A 20,878-nucleotide genomic window follows, 5' to 3' on the forward strand; every position below is an offset into this window, starting at 1 on the left:
GTGCACGATGCACATTCAATGCTTGTTATATTGAAACCCATTCTCCTGTTGCTCTCTCTTCCCTGGACAGGGATTACAGGTCAGCCCCATCTCACCTCGTTTAGTGCCTGACATCAAAAGGAGTCTGAAGATTTCAGTCTTACCACAAATTGTTACCCACATCACAAAGGGCATTTCTGAGTTGGCATCCTTGACACCACCTCAGCACAGCAGGAAAGACATGAACAGGAATAGGATGCCTATTAGAGCAGCCACACCAGGGCTGTTACAGCACATCTTTGGGGATAGCAGCACCACGTGTCATCCTTATGCTTTCTCACAGTGAATTACAACACAGCATCAGCATCTCCCTTACTGCTATGAACTGGCACTCAGCCATTTGTAGCTCATGGAACAACTGAGCCAAAAACTTGTTTCCCTTTACAGAAAGCGTGGCCATGCTAACCCTCATCTTTAATGGTGTACAGAACCTCATTTAGAACAAAAGCAGACTCCATGAGCTCTTTCTGAAGCCTTTCAAAACATTTTTTTTTAACTCCAATGCAAATTATAGCATGTAGTTCTAATACAAAAGCTCTTAAAATCAGGTGAAAACAGTTACGTGACAGAGCCATATTCATTTATGACTACTAAGTTTATTTTTCCCAACTTTGATATCTGACCAGCTGTTTCACAGAAGGGAAGTGAAGCGTACAAAATGGCTTCTAGGTGATTCCTAACTCCTTGCTACTTCTAAACTACAATTTTTGACTGACAGCTGCTTTGCCAGCTTTGCTTAAGGGCTGCTTCCTGGCACACATCCTAAGAACTTCCATATAGGATGGAATTTTCATCCCTTTCAAAAGCAACATCCACATATATTCTACTTTGAGCTGACAGCCTTAGATTCCCATTCCCACCACATAAGCATGTGGTCACATGCAGTTAATTAATAATCATTACCTTCTTTCTACATATACTCTGAAGTACATTAAAATCTTTCACTTGGTGACACCAAGTGGGCAAAATGGTCAGCAACATCTGCCTTTTTTATTCTTTTAGCACCTACAACAAAGACAGATGTCAAGCTAGAGAAGATCTTTTTCTCCCCATCTCAATATCAGTTCATATTTGGACCACTATTTAGAGAAGACATGTACAGTTAGCTAGAATAAATGCTGCTGCTGCAGAAACAGATTCTGCAGTGTCTCCATCAGATTTTGAGGCTGAGTTTCAAGCCTGAACAAGCTACAGAAACAGTTGCATTTGCCCTAATTTGAATACTTGCTTTTCTTGCTGTTGGGATATTAGGGCCTAATCTCTACAGTAAGAACAGTAACAGTCTTAGCATTACTTGTTTGAACTGCTTTGACTACCTAACACCAGATAGAATGCTTACAACTGAAGCCTGTTTACACTCTGCAGAAACTACACTGTACCATGTACACATCTACTGTATGATATTACAGCAAATCACAGAAGAGTGCACGTGGAACAAAGACGTGTTGGGTAATAAAGCATCATTCCTTTATGCAAAGAGTGACAAAAGCAGACTGAAGGGTTTTTTAGAACTTTAATGTATATCAGAACAGTGTAAACATCCTCTTATCTTACAAGTCTACGCACAGAAAAACAGGTGACGTTTACAAAGGTCAGTTGCCAAGCTCACTCATGTTCCATTGGGTTCCTTCTTCCTCAAACAAATGTGCTTTCAGCATCAACACCTGCAATACAACAGCAGGAATAAGTTGACCACCCACAACATTCATTGTTTACCTTTTTGTTAATTTAAGTGATATCATCAGAAAAACCTTTGCTCACCACCAGTCAATCTGCCGGTAATTCCAGCAATTTTTGGTTAGTTTCATCATATGATATCCTCAGATATATGGATGCATTTCTAAAACAAGGAGCACCTTTGTTCTATATTGCTGTAAACAAAACTATAGTGCAGAAGACAGCAGCTCCTATATGTTTACCCTTGGTATTTCAGCCCAATGAAGTGCTGTTTTGTCCTACAATTTCATTAATCCCTCTTGCAGAGCAAAGAATACACAGAAACAAAAAAAAAAGGCCAATGAAAACGCTCTCAACCACACAGTGATTGTGAGACTGCAGCCCAAAAGCATCACAGTGAACTAAGAGCACACAGAACATTCAAACTCACCCAGAACAATCTCTTGCCCTTGCAGTCTCACTTCTGTCCCAAGGCCTTCTGAAGGGCTGTAATGGAAATAGACATTAACAGCTATGAGTATGTGGTAGCAGAGAACTGCAAGTGATACCTGTATTTAAGGATCCCAAAAAATCATTATCAGAGGGCTTTATATTTTGAGTAAGAGAGGAAGGTAAGCAGATTGATTCAAGCTATGAAGGATAACCATAAAAAAACACAGGAAGCATATTCTGTATGATTAATAAGACCCACTTATTCTCAACAGATCCTCCTGCTAAGGATCTCTACATGGTCCAAAGAAATTCATCACCTACCTTCACATTATGGCCATCTCCAGACAGATGCCTGCTCCCAGTCCTTATTGTATCACATCATCTGCAAATCCCAGCTTCTGCAGAGCAAATAAGCATTTCCCCATTAGTTCTAGCAGACAAGGTCCAGACAACTCTAAGTTCACACACATGTAGCTGTATTTCAGATAAATAAGAAGGTTATCGTCAGTTCTCGCATCTGACGGCACTTCCTATTCTGGGGTATCATCATCAACAGCCAGCAACTTTGATAGGTGAATACACAGAGAAACTGCTTCATCTTGAACTGATTGTACCCTCTCCCCTTTGTTGATAAGAAGTATTAACTGTTAACAGGAGATAACATTTGCTTTTAATAGCTTTATTTGCTTAACTAAGATATAATTATTACAGGTTATTTTCAGTTAACAGCCCTGCACTTAGCTACTTTACATCACTAGTATACAAGGAAAGATCTAGAACGTTCTTAACACCTTTGCAGAACGTGAAGATAACTTACTCTTTGCTTCAGGGCATCGTTCCGCTGGGCGAATAGACACCAAACAAGCATTAAAGCAGTACTCCTCAGCAGTCGATCTAGAAAACCACATTGGTACATTTGTTACAATAATAACACTCTCATACCAACAGTGAGCAGACAATTCCGTGTTTGGGTTTTAATAATGAACTATCGTTTTATAAGTAGTCTTTTTAGTTAAATAAAACTTGTGCATTTCCCACGTGCAGGGTGCCAGACCGCATTTACTACGTTTTTCAAATGCAATTCCACAGAACGTCAGTTTGAAGGCTGTAACGATCACAGCACGAGAAGGGTCTGCCGCATCAAGGATCAAAGGGGGAAAAAAGGAGGAGATGAGGGGGGAACCATAAAGAAAACAACCCACGGTAGGCCTCAGAAGGCTCAGCGCTAAGAACCCCCCCCAGCCCAAGGCCTCCCAGCCCCGCTCACCTCAGGACGGACCGCAGGGCCGTTCCAGCGCTGCCTGCGCACTCCCGGCCGGGCGCGGTACCGCCATCCGTCTCCATAAGGGCCTGCGGGGACGGGAGGAGCGAGGCCAGCTCTCCTTCATCTCCCTCAACTGCCACCTCGAGCGGTCGGGCCTATAGCCCTTGGGGGACGAGGAGGCACGGCGTGCACCACCGCTGCCCGGGGGATGGGGGCCCTCTCCGCAGCTCTACCGAGAGCCACCATAACACCAAACCACACCTGCCGCACGAGGAGAAAGGGCGGGAAGAATCGCGGCCGCCGCTTATAAGGGCTCAGGATGTACCACCCTACGGCGGGGGGCTGTCCGCACCACTGCTCTCGCGAGAGGTGGGCGGGCTGTACCACTGCTCACGCGAGGCAGGGGGAGCAAGGCGTCCATTTCCTGCAGCGCGGGCGAAAGTGGAGGGAGGGTTCGAATGGGGCCTACAACGAATTACTGGAGGCTGTCTGGTTGCCGGATCGCAAAGAGAAAGAAAGGGATTTGTAGGAAACTCTTCTATGCAATCTCCTGGATTTACGTTAGCTATAATAAGGAAAAAGCGTCCACTGAGAGTTTAAAACACAGAAATCCGTGTTTGGGTAACTGAGGAAGACCAAGAGTAGCATTCCTGATAGCAGCAGATAACCTTCCAAGGCTTCTTTGTACAGAACCAAGAAAGAAAAGCAGGCAAAGACTCCTACTGCAAAAAGAAAAAAATGATGATTAAAAAATAAAAATAAAAAGGAAAAAAAATAGGGGAAAAAAGGAAAAATGAAAAGGGGGGAAAGAGAGAAAAGGAGGGAAAAAGGGAAAAAAGGAAAGAAAAGGGGGGGAAAGGAAAGAAAAGGGGGGGGGAAAGGAAAGAAAAGGGGGGGGGAAAGGAAAGAAAAGGGGGGGGAAGGAAAGAAAAGGGGGGGGAAAGGAAAGAAAAGGGGGGGGAAAGGAAAGAAAAGGGGGGGGAAAGGAAAGAAAAGGGGGGGGAAAGGAAAGAAAAGGGGGGGGAAAGGGGGGTGAAAGGGGAAAGTGGGGAAATGAAAAAAAGAGAAAGGTAAAAAAGGGGGAAAAATAGAAAAAGGGGAAAAACCCCTCTCAGTAGGTCCCTTCAGCAGCAGACTTCTGTTTCCTTGCAGCTGGGATCCTGCACTGTCATTAACACACAACCCTCCCTTCCAAACAGATGCCTTTCTAATTATGATCACATGGAAGACAGACCCAGTGCTAATGGCTCTTCCTGAATGCCAGCCTACACTTTTCTCATTCATACACCCATCATATCAGCTGTCTCTCAGCTGAAGAGATTTTCTCTTCCCGTTCCATCTTTCACACCAGCAGCCCACCCTTCACCAGGCTCAAGTGATGAATATCTACCTGAAACACAGTGGTTATCAGCACTGTGAAGAGTGGCCCACAGCCAGGCACTGACCTCAACACATGCAAGGATTCACAGCAACACAGAAAGCAATGCTCACAGACACAACGTGTGACTGATACCTACCTCCTCCTTGCAGAAAAAGGCAAAGTCATACTGGATTCAAAGCAGTAACACAAGGCAAAGGTTTACTGGCAAGAAGAGACTGGTTAAATGAATTTCATCAGGGTCTTGAGGAAGGGGTAAGGTGTGATTAATTAATGAAAGCACACGCTGAAATGGATTATTACGGTGATCAGACATTGCAGTCATTTACTCTCGACAGCACTTTTTTTTATGAGCCATATTTATATATTCAGTAATTAAATATAAACTGCAGGGTGTCACAAAACAAGGAAAGAAGACGTGAAGCCCAGACGGTCCCTGGCTTACATTTCTCATCACTGTACCTTCCACTTCACCTCTCATTTTACACACTGCTTAAAGCAGTAAGAGAAGTTAATTGCAGACTCCATACTTGTGTGAAACTTCAAACCTACTCCAACTTAGTAGAAAACCAACCAAACAAAAACCACAACTAAAGGAAAACACAAACCAAAGGGGGGAAGAGGAAAAAAAAAATGCTGAAAGGCAGACAGGAGAAGGGAGATATACAGACATTTTGGACTGACGGAACCTGGGAAGTAAGGACAGAATCACAAAATGGTTGAGAGGTTGGAAGGGACATCTGAAGGTCACCTGCCAACCCCCTGCATGAACAGGGCCATCCAGAGCGTATCCAGGCAGCTTCTGACATCTCAAAGGACATTAAAACTCCACAAGCTCTCTGCACAGCCGGTGCTCCATCATCCACAGAGTAAAGAAGTGCTTCCTGAAGTTCAGACAGAGTCTTCTGTGTTCCAGTTTGTGCCTTCTGCCTCTTATCCTAACGCTGAGCGCCACTGAAGATAGCACAGCTCTCTTCTTTGCATTCTCCCTTCAGGTATTTATATACATGTAGATGAAATCCCCCCCCCCCAAACGTCCTCTTCTCCAGGATGAACAGTCCTAAAGACAAAGCAAACATCTTCAGACTGTCAAAAACATAGCAGACAACGTTTTTTTTGCCACCTGTTCTGTTCAGCAGAACGCGACGTGCTATCATTATTCCTCGTTTAGAATTATTGGCAATCAAAATATATGCCACAGGCAACAAGAAGAAAAAATTGCAGCTGCACTCTGATCAAACTTTTATGTAGAGATACGCAGGTAGAAAAAAAAAAGCTGAATGTAACAAGTCAACCATGTGCACACCCACATGTACTATACAAGAACACTCCAAAATATTGACGTGGGACAGTGATCCTATAGTTCTCCTTTTCTCTTTCAGTTATATATATGTATAGTTAAACAGCACATAGGAAAACATCACTATAGCTTTTTTCACCATGGCCAACGGGAAATTTCCACAGATATAAAAATGTAAGTTTTTAAACTGTTAGATTTCTTCAAAACATAATACAGCTGAGTGAGAGAAATATAATTTCTCAATATGTAACTAGAAAAAAAAAAAAAGATAAGAAAAACCTTCAGGAATTTGCACGATTCTCTCAACCAACTCTGCAGTCTGAAACACTGCAATCCTTGCTACAGCAGAACACAGTATCACCAAAACAAATAAATGAATTCCTGGAGAGCAGTGATGCTATATGGATACCGCATGAAACCTCACCATACTACAACATTGGATTTACATTCATTATTTTGGAGGAAGGGAACGTGGCAGTCCCTTTATGCTTTCTCCTTGCTGGCTGCTTACCCAGGAAGCATTATTGTTATTACTTTAAGAGGAAAGGTGCTGGTAAGTGCCAGAAGGGCAAGGCAATGGTGCTGACTGTGAAATGCCCTGTTCTTTGGATGAACTGTGTAAAATATTTTGTTAAAAGATTCCATGTTAAAAATATTAAGAACAAAAAGGTCTTCTTAAAAATACAGAGTATTTCTCCCTCTTCTTTTAAATTCAGAGTTTAGGGAAAAGTGTTTGGCTAGAATTAACTACAGGTTTGCTGTAATTAACATATAAGACAATGCCCTACATAACACAGGGCCAACCACAGACTCCAGACAAACATGATTGCTTTAGGTTTCAAGTGGCATATGCATCTCTATTTTTGTATAAAAGGAACTGAGACGTTTCTGGAACCTTCACTGCAGAGTCTTTGCCAGTGTTCAGCTTTTGGGCAAAGGAAATCTTGCCACACTGCAGTCACGTTCTTGAGGATCAAAGTGTAAAATCATGATTCAGTATCTGATCCAGAACTGCTTTCTCGGCTGATTTCAATTTGTAGAGATGGTAAATTATCCAATCGACTCTTTTTTTGCCGAGACTCCTCCTTTTCCTTAATGAGAGCACCCCAAACCCGTTGGAGCTCTGAATCATCTTCCTCTGGAGATGCCACGGAGTTTTCAGGTTTATCTGAAGTCTTTTCTTGTGTCTTCGGAGCAGACCCTAATCGGGTCCATAAATTACCTAATAAGATGAAAAACAAGCACGTTTAAAAATAACAGCACTGTACTGCATTTCTTTAAACTGTATCCCACCACGAAACTAACCTGATTTCTTCTCTCTGGTATCAGAGTAGAGACCTTTTACGTCCTGCTTGGGGATTCCTAACCGGCTGTGTACATCTGATATTGGTTCTCGACGAGGAGCAGAGATACTGCTTGGAGGCTTAACTTCTGGGGAATGTGGTCTTTTTCCCAGCCTTTGCCGCACGTCTAGGGATATTTTCAGTGATTAAAACAAGAAAAATCACGTTGCATTTACTTTAGTTCTGCCAGCTAATCTGATGCTCATTGCACACTTGGTAGAACTCAGAACTAGACAAATGTTCTCATCTTTTCTATCCCCTTTTCATTAAGTCCTTCATATTCAGATTTCAGTCTTGACAACACTTGCAATAAAATCTTATCCAGATTCCACTGTTCTTTGGCAATAAATTTGGTACTGAATGTTTTCAGGTTATATTTTGTCCAAATGACCAAAAAAGTAGCTGTTATTCCATGGCTTGTTGCACTTCTATTAGCAGCCCAGCATATATGGATCCAGCATGAGCTATGATTATAAGATAATTATTACAGCTTCAATGATTTTTTTTTTTCAGATTATAGATTCTTTGCCTTAGAGTTCTAATGCCTCAATATTTTACAGAATTAAATGGAAATAAGAATATACAAATGCTAAATATTGAGTCATGAGCAGTCAGATAATTCTCTGGATACTATCTGTGTCAGAAGTAGCTGTAATTACACATACCTATGCCAAAAAAACCAAGTCAATTAACATAAATAAATTAAAAGATTGCCATTTGAAAAAATACTTCCATATACGCATATATACAGGTATACACATATATACTTCCACATATGTATTATTTCATGTAGTTAGTGCCTCACATTTCAGTTTGCACATGAGCTCTCTCCTCAATGCAGGTTCCCATAATGTCATACAGAATCTGCCTCAGTAAGTAAGCAAATTAAAAGGGACAAACTGTGTGTGTGTGGGGGGGGGAGGAGGGGAATAGATGTAGGCAAAGAAATTAGATAAAAATAAATGTCACTCTTTCACTTAAATGTGCTTTACTTTTCCCCCAAAGCAATCTCCAATCCTGCCTCTTAACCATTCAAATGCAGAAATTGCTGCTGAATAGGATTTCCTCATGTTTCTAAGCTGCATTCGAGGACTGATGTAAAATGACTACATCAATTATTAATAAGACAGTCATAATTCTGCACAAAGTAAGGGTTTCAAATTACCTGATTTTACAATGCTGTTTGGCTGCCGCAGCCCATTGTTATTCTGACGTTTTTCTTCTAACAGTAGTCTTACATCTACAACTTTGTCCGACAATCCTTTACTGCCAATCCTGTTTTTCACATTACTGGTTGCTATGCTATCTGCTCGCATGGAATTCCTAAATAAAACAATAATAAAGTCCTTTAAACAAAGTGAAATCTAGTGCAGTGCTCAGATCTTGTATGTAAAATCATAGAAAACAATGTTAGCAGGATTGCTCTACTGAGAAACAGAGGTAAAAAAAACAAACAAGACGACCCAAAAACATTACTTATACAAGCATGTTTTTCAGTCAGAATCCAAAGTCTAACTGTAATCACATGAACTCCTCAGCATCCGTTACAAGGCAGATATCAAGCTTTCCTCTGTAAGGCTGTGCCCTCTGGGTCAAAATTCAAAGCAAATGAACAACCTCAGAATTGGTAAAAGATCTGACGTTATAATGAACCATAATAATGACTCACACTGCCAAAGGGATGTATATTAAAATTATTTTGATTGCCTACAGTATATGTAGTTCTGGTTAATGAGTCCACAGTGAACATAAATTACTTTTTTCCCCATCTACACCTGGGGATGGCTGCCCTACCTATGAGATGCAAGAGCTTAATTTTGCTTGCTTGCTTACATTTCCATTGATTCCACTTTGAGCTATATTATCATCATGGTGCTGGGTTGCAGAAATCTACAAAGGAAGCTGTGTTTTAAAAATGTTAATTGGAAAGAGAAGACTGATACAGGCTTTTCCATAGTTTGCATTTCACCTCTAAAATGTCTACTGCAAAATTATGTTAAGAATTGAAATAGCAGCTTCAACAGTTTGCCTTTAAGCTCTGACAGTACTGTCACCGATTACATTTTAAATGCCTTTTCACTGACACTTCTAAAGAACAGGGAGACTTTACCTAATATTTTTCAGTTGTGATTCCACTTCATCTGCATACATTGTCATTTTCATGCTCTTTTTGGGAGAGGGGGTCGATATCATTTTCAGTTCAAGGTCATAGTCCATTTCATCAGAATCAGATGCACTTGCACTCGATCGTCTCGCTGCACCGCGGTCTCGGGACTGTTTGAAAGGTTGCAGATCATCACGGTACTCTACAACAACTCTGTCATCTTCATCCATATCCTGAACTTCTTCCTCCTCCTCTTCCTCCTCAATAGGCTCCTCAGGTACATTTACCAAGCCTACAGCAAAACAAACTGATTCTGAGAAACTGAAGTTTATCATTTATCATAGATAAGAACAAGGTAGGAGATTATTACTGCAAAGAAATGATGCAATAGAAACATGGCTTTGTAGTTCTTCCAGGCTAAAAGAAGAATATTTTGCAAAATATTCTAAGTGGGATCTATACTACAGAATAATCTAAGGGGGAGAAAATCACTACAAGAGGCAAAAAAGCCCATAGTGTTCCACTACCTCAGAATACTGCTCAAGCATGTAGCTGGACTCAGCATATAAGGTATAACTGTCTCATGTTGCAGGGGCAGTTCATACTGAACTTAACATAACAATTCCTATCATCTTGCAGGGCTTAATGTGACAACTGCTGGCTTATGAAAACCCTCTGGACTCCTGTAAGTAGTAATGCCAAAAATAATGCATCCAGCCCTCCACTTCCCCAGTTACACTTGTATAGCTCTGACACGTTGTCAGCAATTACCTGAATGTCGATGTTTGTAAGGAGGAGTCAGGCCAACATCATCCCCAATAAGTGTCCTTTTCTTTATCACATCCCGATGGATTCGACGGGAATGGTATCTCCGTTTCCTGCAACACCATAGAAAGAATGATGTTCCTATCACAAAGAAACGAGCTGTAACCAATCCTGGATTAAGCACGTGCAATTATCACTCACTTTAATAACAGACATTTATGCCAGAGAACTGTTCTGCATGTGTGTTCTCAATACAAAACTTTTTACTTTCCCAACAAAATATTCCCCTAGCAAATACATCATCACTTTGCGAAAACATTATTCACACTTCAGGTATACCTACAGAAATCAGAAGAGAAGAAAAATCTGCAAGTTACAACAGCTATGAACCACCCTGTCTGAGTATCTGCAGCGTTCCAATTCCCCCATCCTGCACTCACCAAGAATTACTAAGAATCCCCTTCATGCCTCCATAATTGGGATTGCCATACTTCATGTAATATTGGCTTCTCCTTGCAGCTCCCAGTTCTTTTTTGTCATCTGAGAAAACAAAAGTTAAAAGAATATTTCCTTTCCTCTTAGAATATACCTCACTAGCATCCAGTCAGACACACAGAGAGGGAAAGGAAGACTGAATATGTCTTACAGGTCCATGGTATTTCAATTTCCTACCTGAACGACACAGTTTTGCTGACACCTCAACTGAAATTTCTCCTACTGCCACAGTTTTATTTGTGCCCAATTCCATGGAGACACTGAGTTTCTGCATATCAGCTTAAGGGAGCATTACATCCCACTGCAACTGCTGGAGGCCATACTTACCTTATTCCTGACCTTTCTTTTCTTTATGGATGTGCCACCTTCCACATGGCTCAGAAATTATATGCATTTTCATTTTATTCATAAATATAATTTAATATCTCAACTGCATTAAGTGACAATTTCCATCAGTACCTCATAAACATCACAACTGATTTTCGTATTTATAAAATGTGAAGTTTACCTCTGTGGAGAAGTGCATCATAAAACCTATTCTATGGTATTGGGAAGAATGCCCTGAACCCAAGATAATATTTTATGTACAATAATCTTCATACAACATGAACTGGATTTAATTCACACACTAAATGTGTATTCATAGCAAAATCTTAATACCTAACAATTAGCAAAAAAACCTAACAATTTTGCAAATAAAAATTAGGTACTTCAAGTAATTAATTAGTCAACAAATAAAACTGCAACAAGCAATTAATTCATTATGCTTGTTAAGCTGTTCATTTACCTTTAGTAGCAAACCTCATGAATAGCTTGTTTCCTTTAGCCAGTTTATTGGCAGGGCGAAGATCATTACGCAGGAGAGAATCCTCTTCTACCTGGGTGAGGGCATCCAACTTTGGGGGCAAAAAAGGTATTTTGGACTCAAAAATAAAATTACTTTTGAATGAAAATGGATTGCTTGCAGAGAAGCAATCCCTTGGTTAGTAAATTACTTTTCAAATTCTGTTCAGACTAACTCCACTTCTTTCTTGACAAATCACTAGGTATTTTTCAATTTTTTTTTGCCAAAAGGTTTAAAATATTTTTGTCTCTTCCTTCACAACACTTCTTCAGATTATTAAGTGAGATAAGTTTTCAAATGAAACTACAGTATGACTGGACACTGAAAAAGAAAGACTTGATTTCTTTTGTTTGTTTCATCTACAAATGGTTTCACCAATGGGTTCTCCTGCCCTCATGCAGTGACATACAGGCATTATTTTTTTTTTCCATTTATAACTGCTTTCTATAAGCTAAAATTCAGATTTCCATAATCTGTGTGAGTGTTCGCTGAGCCATTCCTAAAGAAAATACTACTGACACCCATTATATATATTCAACCACTGAAGATTAAACTACTTACAAACCATCAATGTGTATGCTGATGCCCACACAAATCTATGGGCAGCCTAAATCCCCTTTTTTTTCCCCCCACTTTATACACTGCCTTCTATACTGAAAGGCTGCTGCCTTCCACTTTTTTTCTTTCATTGTCCCCTTTAACAGGATAGAGCAGTCAGTCTGGCTCTTACGTGCTGGCTGCCCTATCAGTCTTCAAAAATTACTTTAACAAAGCACTTTTATGAGGCTATTCTCACCAGCAGCACGTCTGCACTTCCTGCCTTTTTCCCCACCTTATTTAATTTGATAATTAAATTACAAATTATGAGCACGTATGGTAAAAACTATTATGTCATCAATACTTTACATCAGTCAGAGCAACACTTCCGTAATGGGGTTTTCATTTTCTTTCTATACTGACCTCGATGTCACTTGGATTTTCATCCTCAACCTCGCCTTCTTCTGTCTCATCATCAGTACTTTCCTCCTGTTTTTCTGAAGAGGGAAATAATTGGGAAAAGAGATCTACATTTTAACGTCTCGGTTCATTTGAATATTATTATCTACAGTCTCTGAAATCAAACTGAAAGTGTCATCAATTCCTCTGCGCAGCCTAGAGAGTAATCAAAACAGTGAACGCCTACAGAAATCTGAAGCACACATGAGCACAGAATAACATTAACCAGACAGACCCCATACAGGTAAGTGCCTGAGGCGCATGGATTATCAATTTACTTATCTGAAAGCAAATGAAATTGCACTGCAATTTCAAGGTATGACAGAGATCAGCAAGGACAAGACTGCAAAAGGGGGATCAAAGCCTGTTTCCTTCCACCTCTCTTCTAAATGCTGCAAGTACCTACAGGTATCCAATATTCACAATGTGGAACAGGTTACTACTCAAAAGCTTACAGTTTCTGAGAGATCTGAAAAAACACAGTGACTCAGTTCTGAAGTGAAACAGCTAACAGAAGAGTACACACTTCCAGAACTACATACACTATGTGTTGTCTAAATAGGTTTTTCAGGTTTTCTTATGGTTTTTTTTTTTTAGCTCACGGGAAGAAAATTGTTATTGGAAATTGCTTTTGAGCTTCCCCAAAAGACAAAAGACTAAAAAAACCTCTTCTGTATTTCACAGTTCCTTCTCTTAAATCTCCTCTGACTGGATTTGACAACTTCTAATAGGAAGCCACAGCTATTAAAAAAAAACTTGACAACTACACCCAAGTTCAAGGGAAAAAGTAAAGCACAACGAACCAATCTGACTCCACAGAGAGAACTTCAGGAGACAAGTTAGCCAAAATCAAACGTTAACTGACTTCTATCAGGGACAGCATTTAAACATCTGGTTTTACATTAGCTTCTCACTGTAAAGACATGTCTCCTGCAACCCTAAATGTCTTCATAGGCCTCAAGTTCTTACCTAGAAAAGAAACATACCTAAGCCAGATTACTTTATCTGCATGCACCTCACACCTTGAGATGTGATCTGCACAGCTTGTATTCCATCCAGTACCCCACCTTTCCAGCTGAACAGGTGAATAAGATTATGTAGGAGGCATTTAGATGACACAATTTTGATGATGTAATATGTAGACTGTAGCCAACAAGATTAATATACATATCTTTATGCTCCATTTAAAAAAAGACATTCACTGCTCTCCAAAAACTTTGTAACAAATCTTACTTGAAGCATTATCAATATTTTAAAGTCACATGGATGGTGGAGGAGCCACTGCATTGTAGAGAAAAGCAACAAGGAGAAAAGGGAATGAGTTAGAAGCATCCACAAGTTTAAAGCCCAGATTCTACAGAGAGGCTTTTTTAAAAGGCTTTTGCTAGAACTGTGAATATAAAACAGAGAGATTGTCCATCTGCATTTTGTTCAAATGCATGTTTAAGCAAAATCTGGGAAGAGTTCATAAATAAAACACCTCCCTTCACTTTGTACTCTTTAGGACAGTACTTTGAAACAATTTATCACATTGATCTGACTCTTAATTCATACCTCTAGAATGAATTTACAACTAAGGCATTCAGATACCAAATTTATCTTAACACTGAGCTATGGGCTCACTGCTTTGCTCTTTTGTAAGTGACCTTTCAGAGTGCTTCTGTCTTGAAAGTAAAACTGTCCAATTTAGAGATGATATACACAGTGGTGAGGTGATGCATCAGCACAGCAGCGTGGATGGCATATATGAAGGATGGCGTGGTATCAAGCCAAAGAATAAACCATGGTATTTCAAAACCAGGACATTTTCTTACACCTGCTGCTTCCACAGTTAAAATATCCATCCTTCCACTGCCTTTGCACTCACGTAACACAGACTTATTTCTGTGCAATGTGCACCACAACAAATACCACATCTGAATCTGACCCTGTATCTCACACGTTCAGTACTGACCAAATTACTGCTGTTGGTCTAACTCCAACCCACCTTTTAAGAAGTAGCTTCTTCAAAAGGTTTCCAAGATGAAAGCCTTTTTTAAAGTGGCAGAATACATTTACCTGAAACTACATGATAGAAGCTCCTTCAGTAATTTAGATTATGCAGTACCCAAGCACAAGTTTCAAGTTTAATTGATTTAGCTAGATGACACCTGTATACATATATCTCATCTACCTTTCTTGTTTTTTTCAGCTGTCTTCTCTTCATTGTTTTCTCTGCCTTTTGGTTTCTCTTGATCAGGAAAGGAACTCATGTTTATTAGGGCTCGTGTAGCTGTTACTTCATCAAGCCAGACCACATTGCCTGTGACATACAGACAGAAACATACACAAAAATGAAATGCAGTTCATGTAAACAAGCAGTCACATGCACTGCCTTACTGGAGGGAAATTGCAAACAAAAGTTCAGAAATGTTCTTATCATGGGACAAGACTAAAATGTAATCAGATACATCTCTCATAATTCCTGTTCTTTATTCCTGTTCTTTAAGCCTTGTTCAACTGGGGGACACACAGCCTTCATCCTGTTACAAAAACACACAACGACCGACCATAACCAAACCCACCAAAACGTGTAACCACATGTATATATCAGAGCAAAGAATACTGAATAACAGCCATTGTATTTCATGAATGTGTGAGCACAGAAATGGAAAGAGAGAAGGAGAGAAGGAGAGAAGGAGAGAAGGAGAGAAGGAGAGAAGGAGAGAAGGAGAGAAGGAGAGAAGGAGAGAAGGAGAGAAGGAGAGAAGGAGAGAAGGAGAGAAGGAGAGAAGGAGAGAAGGAGAGAAGGAGAGAAGGAGAGAAGGAGAGAAGGAGAGAAGGAGAGAAGGAGAGAAGGAGAGAAGGAGAGAAGGAGAGAAGGAGAGAAGGAGAGAAGGAGAGAAGGAGAGAAGGAGAGAAAGAACAACCCAAGGGTTATTTCTCCTTTTTTATTTAAATTTAACCAAACCTTGGACCTTAGCACAGAATTCTGTTAACCTTTTCCAAAGAGCAGAAAAATAAGAGACCACTCAAGCACTTTAAAGAAGCTACACAGTACTTAAGTTAACAACAGGAGTCAGTAAGTGCTTCATGTATGTCTGAAGTATCAGCAGACGCTACTGAAGTAAAACTTAAAACTTGTAAGGCCCATTAAGAGCATTTTATGCTGATGTAGAATCTTTTATCCTTCTGGCAATCTCACTGTATATATACTCCTCACAACAGCCCTTGCTATGTGAATTTCCATTCCCTTTCCAATCTATGCATGTCTCATTCATCAGTCACCTTCCTCCACCCACTAATTCCTCCCTGAGAAGGAACTAAACAAATATAGCAGCAAGTCTGCTCCTTCCCAGCACAAAACCATACCAACCTCTGTAGCAGCATACAGTTAAATAATTCCCTCTCTGAACATTACCCTTTGTGACACAAGCACATACACTATTTGTGCCAAAATGTAAGCAGCACCACATTTTTAGACCATTTTTTTTCCCCACGTCAGAACTGGCAAGCCAATTTATGTTGTTCCTTTCTGATCACTTCAGACTGTCAACAAACAGTTCCTCATCATGTTTTCTTTACTCCATTTTCTAAGAGCTACATAACTTGCTTCTCTATGCACCAGTAATCTTCCCTCTTCAGCACTTCTAATTGTATTAATTAGACCACCATATTTTGAACAATATCACTTTTAACTTGTAATGAACTCAATTCACATCCTTCACAAGTGATCCTCCTGCGCTGACACTCTGATCACCGGCCGCTCTTCTATCTACCACTGTATTTATTTTAGTCTCCTTCAACATCAGTAATTTGTGTAATGCTAAGCTATTTAGGTCATTTTTCAATCACTTTCTTTTTAAATACTCATTCAGACAGCAGGTTTGATTTTCACCACACACTATTAATTCTTTCCTTATAAATCTCTTTTGACTAAGGTTAATGAAAGGGAAACAGACAGACAAAGCCACAAAGACATCCAAGGTACAGCTACCACTGATATAGAAGATTAAGAATGACAAACAAAAGATTCCATTTACTTACATGAAGTATCATCTAACCACTCAATGTGAGCAGGAGGATACTCTTTGAAATAGGCAAAGATGTCCTGAGTACTCATTTCATCCACCCCACAGATGTAAATTGTGTCCAGTCTCACTTTAGGAATTGCTACAAAAGAGGAAGAGAGATAAAATTGATACTCATTTCTACAAAGCAAGCTTTTATGTTCATAATGCATGGATTTATAAAGCAAACATTTAAAATAACCTAAAGATGTAGAAGTATGATGTTCACCATTCTACAACACTAGAACTTGAGTTACTCCACACTGTAAAATGTCAACTGAGAACTAAAAAGAGAGAAAGGTGGTAGTAACACTACAAGCACTGGGAGCTGCAGGTACTGAAAAGCATCAAACAGAGGTTTTCTTCTCTTTTTTTTTCTTTAAAATGCTACTAAAGTACTTCCACTAAGTACTGAAGAGACATAATACCAATGAAGTCCATGATCAGGACATGGTACAAGTTTTGTACACATCTCATGGAGAGATTTTACAGGGCACAGCTTAGCTGGTCCAAGCCACCAGCTGGACAAAGGCCTTGGGAACTAACTGGATGCCAGAAATGCCAATCTGTTGTGTGTGCACATCTCTCAGATTATCTGCTTATACTCCAGCACGTCCAGCTTGCCATATTACAGCACATGTGCCATCACTCATGGAATCTGATCTTTCTGTGCACAGGACACAGAGTCCTATGCTCGCTTACAAACAGTGCCTGAGGCCCTTTCAAGGAATTTAAATACTCTTAAGGCAGCACTGGTCCTGAAGACAGATCCTGGACACACACATTAGGTGCCACTGCCTAATATCCAATAAAAAATGTTTTCTTTTCTGGTGTCAGTAAAATAAGGAGTGAAAATGATAAGCATTGTTACAAAGTAGCTCAAAAAGTAATTATATTAAAATATTTTTTTTTAAGTGTGACTTCTCTTGAAAACTATCTGGGAAAAACCTTGAGAGATGTAGGAAATAAAATAGCATAAATCAAGTAAAGGAACTGTGAGGAAGTAAACAAAGGGATCTTTCCTTCTCGACTGCTGGATAAAGTCATACCTTTCTTCATCATGTCCCGATCCAGAGCTACATTCCTTTGGGCAAGATTCACTTCAGCTCGAAAATGGAAGCGTTTTGCTCTTTGTTCCTTTTTCTCAATCGCTTCCTGCAAAATGCAAGAGGATGCAGTCAAAACAGGAACAGCACAGCCTTCCCAGCAACTGACATCATAGGACTGGATATTTAAAATACAACCGACCAAGGAGCAACTATCTATATTAATAATTCTGTTATTTCTAAGGAGATCTGTATGTTTCAGAACACAAAAAGAACTCACTGAAATGTTACTGTGCCATTTAATACCCTTAATGCAACTTTGGCAATGTAACGAGGATCAAGATACGTGGAAAACGAAATATCCTGAACCAATGCTCAGCTTCCATGTTGGCACATTAAGATTTATTTTTCCTTCCTAACAAATGCACTGACACCGTACTCAAAAAAAAAAACCTGCCTTAAAATAAGCACTTTCTCCACCTGGAACACTCATTGTTTAAGAATACTGAAATACTGTCACTCACATAAAACAGAAGGCTCACCTGTCTCAAAGAGCGATACTTGTTCTGCAATACCGAGTGGCATCAATGCAATTTCAATACAAACATGGTAAGGTTTTGGACACAAATTTTGCTACTTAGAAATTACAGGAGAGAACCTGTCCAGATGTTGTTTGCAACCAACATAAAGGAGAATTCTCCAGTCATTGAAAACAGTGTTTTCATAATGGTAAGCTTCCGTGCCTCTTAGGAAAGAAATGAAGCATTTCCTCCTTTCCTGCAGCAATAATTGAAACACTTCAAAGAACCACAGGACAAAAATTACCTTGGATGTTACATCTATCCCAGTAATGAAACTTCCAGCTTTGTTTTCATATCTCCTACTAGTGTCCTGAAACAAAGCAAAACAGCAATGAAAACTCAACGAACACTGACAGTGACATAATCACTGTGCTAAAACAAATCTGGCCTATGAGAAATCCATCCTCTTCCCCTTGATCCTTACTCCAAGCTACATATCCCTGCAGAGACAGGTACACAAGCACTTAACCTCACTGACAGCAGTGAGAGTTAAAGCACATCAAGTGAACCCAAATTCCTCTACTATGAGGAATATGTGCTTTTGCAATATTTAATTGCTGTATTAATTGTTTAATTGCTAAGGCTTTTACTTTGTCTCAGCAATACAGCAGAAGCCAAACACCTTTCCTAACCACAATTTTCACCATTTTTGGTGTCAGGTTTTTCATGTAGTTTTCTTGTACAAAACAAACAGATTTAACAGTGCCATTATAAAGATAGGTGACTCCTGAAATCTGCCATTGTCAGTTTTGAGGAAAGTCAGAATGTCAAACCATTTCCACAGTTCAGCAAGAGTCTTCCACTTCTATTCTTTATCATTATTTCAAAACCAGCTTCCAGAAACAGCAATACGAATTATCACTACTTTGATACAAGACTGCAGACCCAGAGGAACGCTGCCAATGATGACAAACACGCAAAACTCATTTCCACCAATGGAGACTGCTGAAATCTAAGCCTGCAGCGAACAACACAGATCCTGGAGTAGTGACCCAGCTCTGTCCCTATCTGCATGTTTAACTATGGCACTGCTTCATTCTGGAACCCTCAGAACCACCTCCCAGGGAAGGCTTGTGACATGAGGACCATATCTTGTCTTGCTATCTCTAAGGACAAATGTGCTGTTTACCCTTGTGCTCCAATAATTAAAGGCCTCTTCCTAGAAAGTAGGTCAGTCTCAGTTAGAAAACAGTCACACACTGAGCCTAACAGCTTCTCTTAGTATCAAACTCCCCTTAAAGTTGCAGATATTTAAAAGAGAAAGATCTGAGAAAGGCAAAACAAACGTATTATTTGTTCAATGGGAAAAAAAAACAACCAAACCACCACTGTTTGGGGTGACTGATGGAGCACAAGGAAGTACATACAGTAGGGTGCTGTCTCTTAGGCCACGTATTTGGTAGAAGCTGAAGCATGTTGGTCAAACAGCTAATTAGAGATTAGTTTCTCAAGCATTTTCCACACGCGTTTTCAGAACAAAAGCCTACTTAGGAGTGGAGATCAACTCTGACCCACTTTCACACATTCAACCTGACCGTACCTGAACTTATCTAAGGACAGTAAGTAAAAAAAAAAGACAGAGAACAAGGAAAAATCCTCAGGGCCCGCACTGCCGGTGCCTCCCGCTCGCACCCCCTCTCCTCAGCCGGTACCCCCCACCCTCAGCTCCCCACGTCCCCCCACCCTCAGCACCCCACAGCCCACCCCCCTCCTCACCTCCCCCTTCACTCCCTCACTCCCTTCAGCCACCCTCAGTTCCCTCCCCCCGATCTCCTCCCCCCCCCGCCCCGTGGTCCCCCGTTCCCTCACAGGAACCCCCCAGTTGCCCTCAGGGCCGCCCCTACGTACCCTGCCCCCCCTCAGGTGCCGGTCCCTCCTTCGCTCCCCCTGCCCGTCCCTCACCGGGATGAGCTCTCGGAGCGAGCGCCTCACGGGGATGGTCTCCAGCTCGCCTTCTTCCACCTCCATAGGCTCAGGCTCCGGGCCGCGGGGTTCTGCCGTTGTCGCCGTTGCCTCAGCCTTCACCGAGATCCGCAGGCCCCGCACGGCCGCCATAGCTCCCCAAGCCCGCCCTCCGCCCGGCTAACGAGACGGCCCCGTCGCGGGGCAGAGCGCCGCCGCCCGGAGCCACCACAGAGACGGCACCGCGGATAGAGCGCCGCCCGGAGCTGCTGCAGAAGCGGCGCCAACGCGCTCAGGGCGGCCATAGAGACGGGGAGAGAGAGCGGCTCACCCGGCCCTCCGCTCGCCGCCATTTTCCCCTCCTACAATGATTGTTGCAGAAGTGGTTTGGCTTCTGCAAACGTTCAGGTCTTGCCCACCCTCCGGGCTGTTCAGGAGCAGTATGTCCGTATCCGACTGCTCAGTTGTTCCCTTTGTCATGTACTGCCTTCCCACCCGGGGGTATGTGGAGAGAAGCCCTGTAGAACCATAGGAATCATCTATCCCTCGGTCTTCCCTTCACTGCACTAAATAAACCATACAGTTCGATTTAGCAATTCTCACAAAGCAAGTTCTTCGTTCTGCTAATTATCCTACTCACGCACTGCAGTTCATAGCTGTCCC

General features: G+C 41.0%; 1 protein-coding gene, 2 long non-coding RNA genes and 2 other non-coding genes across 5 annotated transcripts; 1 reads left to right on the forward strand and 4 right to left on the reverse strand.

Annotated features, from left to right (window-relative positions):
• Positions 1-1,532: 1,532 nt before the first annotated feature.
• Positions 1,533-3,695, reverse strand: LOC417551 (uncharacterized). The gene is made up of 5 exons (NR_174024.1): positions 3,416-3,695; positions 2,966-3,042; positions 2,470-2,546; positions 2,147-2,202; positions 1,533-1,703 (listed from the first exon to the last, which is right to left on the reverse strand). It is a non-coding gene; the product is annotated as an uncharacterized LOC417551 (long non-coding RNA).
• LOC112530094 lies at positions 1,779-1,852 on the reverse strand. Its single transcript, XR_003071340.1, has one exon. It is a non-coding gene; the product is annotated as a small nucleolar RNA SNORD65 (small nucleolar RNA).
• On the reverse strand, positions 2,628-2,702 carry LOC112530090. The gene has a single exon (XR_003071336.1). It is a non-coding gene; the product is annotated as a small nucleolar RNA SNORD49 (small nucleolar RNA).
• Positions 3,245-5,870, forward strand: LOC124417314. Its single transcript, XR_006931829.1, has 2 exons — positions 3,245-3,351; positions 4,612-5,870. It is a non-coding gene; the product is annotated as an uncharacterized LOC124417314 (long non-coding RNA).
• On the reverse strand, positions 5,087-20,386 carry NCBP3 (nuclear cap binding subunit 3). The gene is made up of 13 exons (NM_001012805.2): positions 20,216-20,386; positions 18,558-18,623; positions 17,736-17,841; positions 16,664-16,789; positions 14,811-14,939; positions 12,602-12,675; positions 11,585-11,693; positions 10,743-10,842; positions 10,309-10,415; positions 9,544-9,829; positions 8,599-8,756; positions 7,396-7,560; positions 5,087-7,312 (listed from the first exon to the last, which is right to left on the reverse strand). The coding sequence occupies exons 1-13, from the start codon at positions 20,366-20,368 to the stop codon at positions 7,077-7,079; spliced, it is 1,815 nt and encodes a 604-aa protein (NP_001012823.2). The 5' UTR covers positions 20,369-20,386; the 3' UTR covers positions 5,087-7,076.
• Between the last annotated feature and the right edge of the window lie 492 nt (positions 20,387-20,878).

Source organism: Gallus gallus, chromosome 19 (genome assembly GCF_016699485.2).
Source record: "Gallus gallus isolate bGalGal1 chromosome 19, bGalGal1.mat.broiler.GRCg7b, whole genome shotgun sequence".
In the NCBI taxonomy this organism is placed as follows: Eukaryota; Metazoa; Chordata; class Aves; order Galliformes; family Phasianidae; genus Gallus; species Gallus gallus.

Coding starts and splice junctions, on each gene's coding strand:
- NCBP3 (NM_001012805.2), bottom strand. CDS start 20,368: ATGGCGGCCGTGCGGGGCCTGCGGATCTCGGTGAAGGCTGAGGCAACG. Junction 8,757..9,543: donor TCACAACTGAAAAATATTAG/GTAAAGTCTCCC, acceptor TGTTTTATTTAG/GAATTCCATGCGAGCAGATA. Junction 7,561..8,598: donor AAACAGCATTGTAAAATCAG/GTAATTTGAAAC, acceptor AAATATCCCTAG/ACGTGCGGCAAAGGCTGGGA.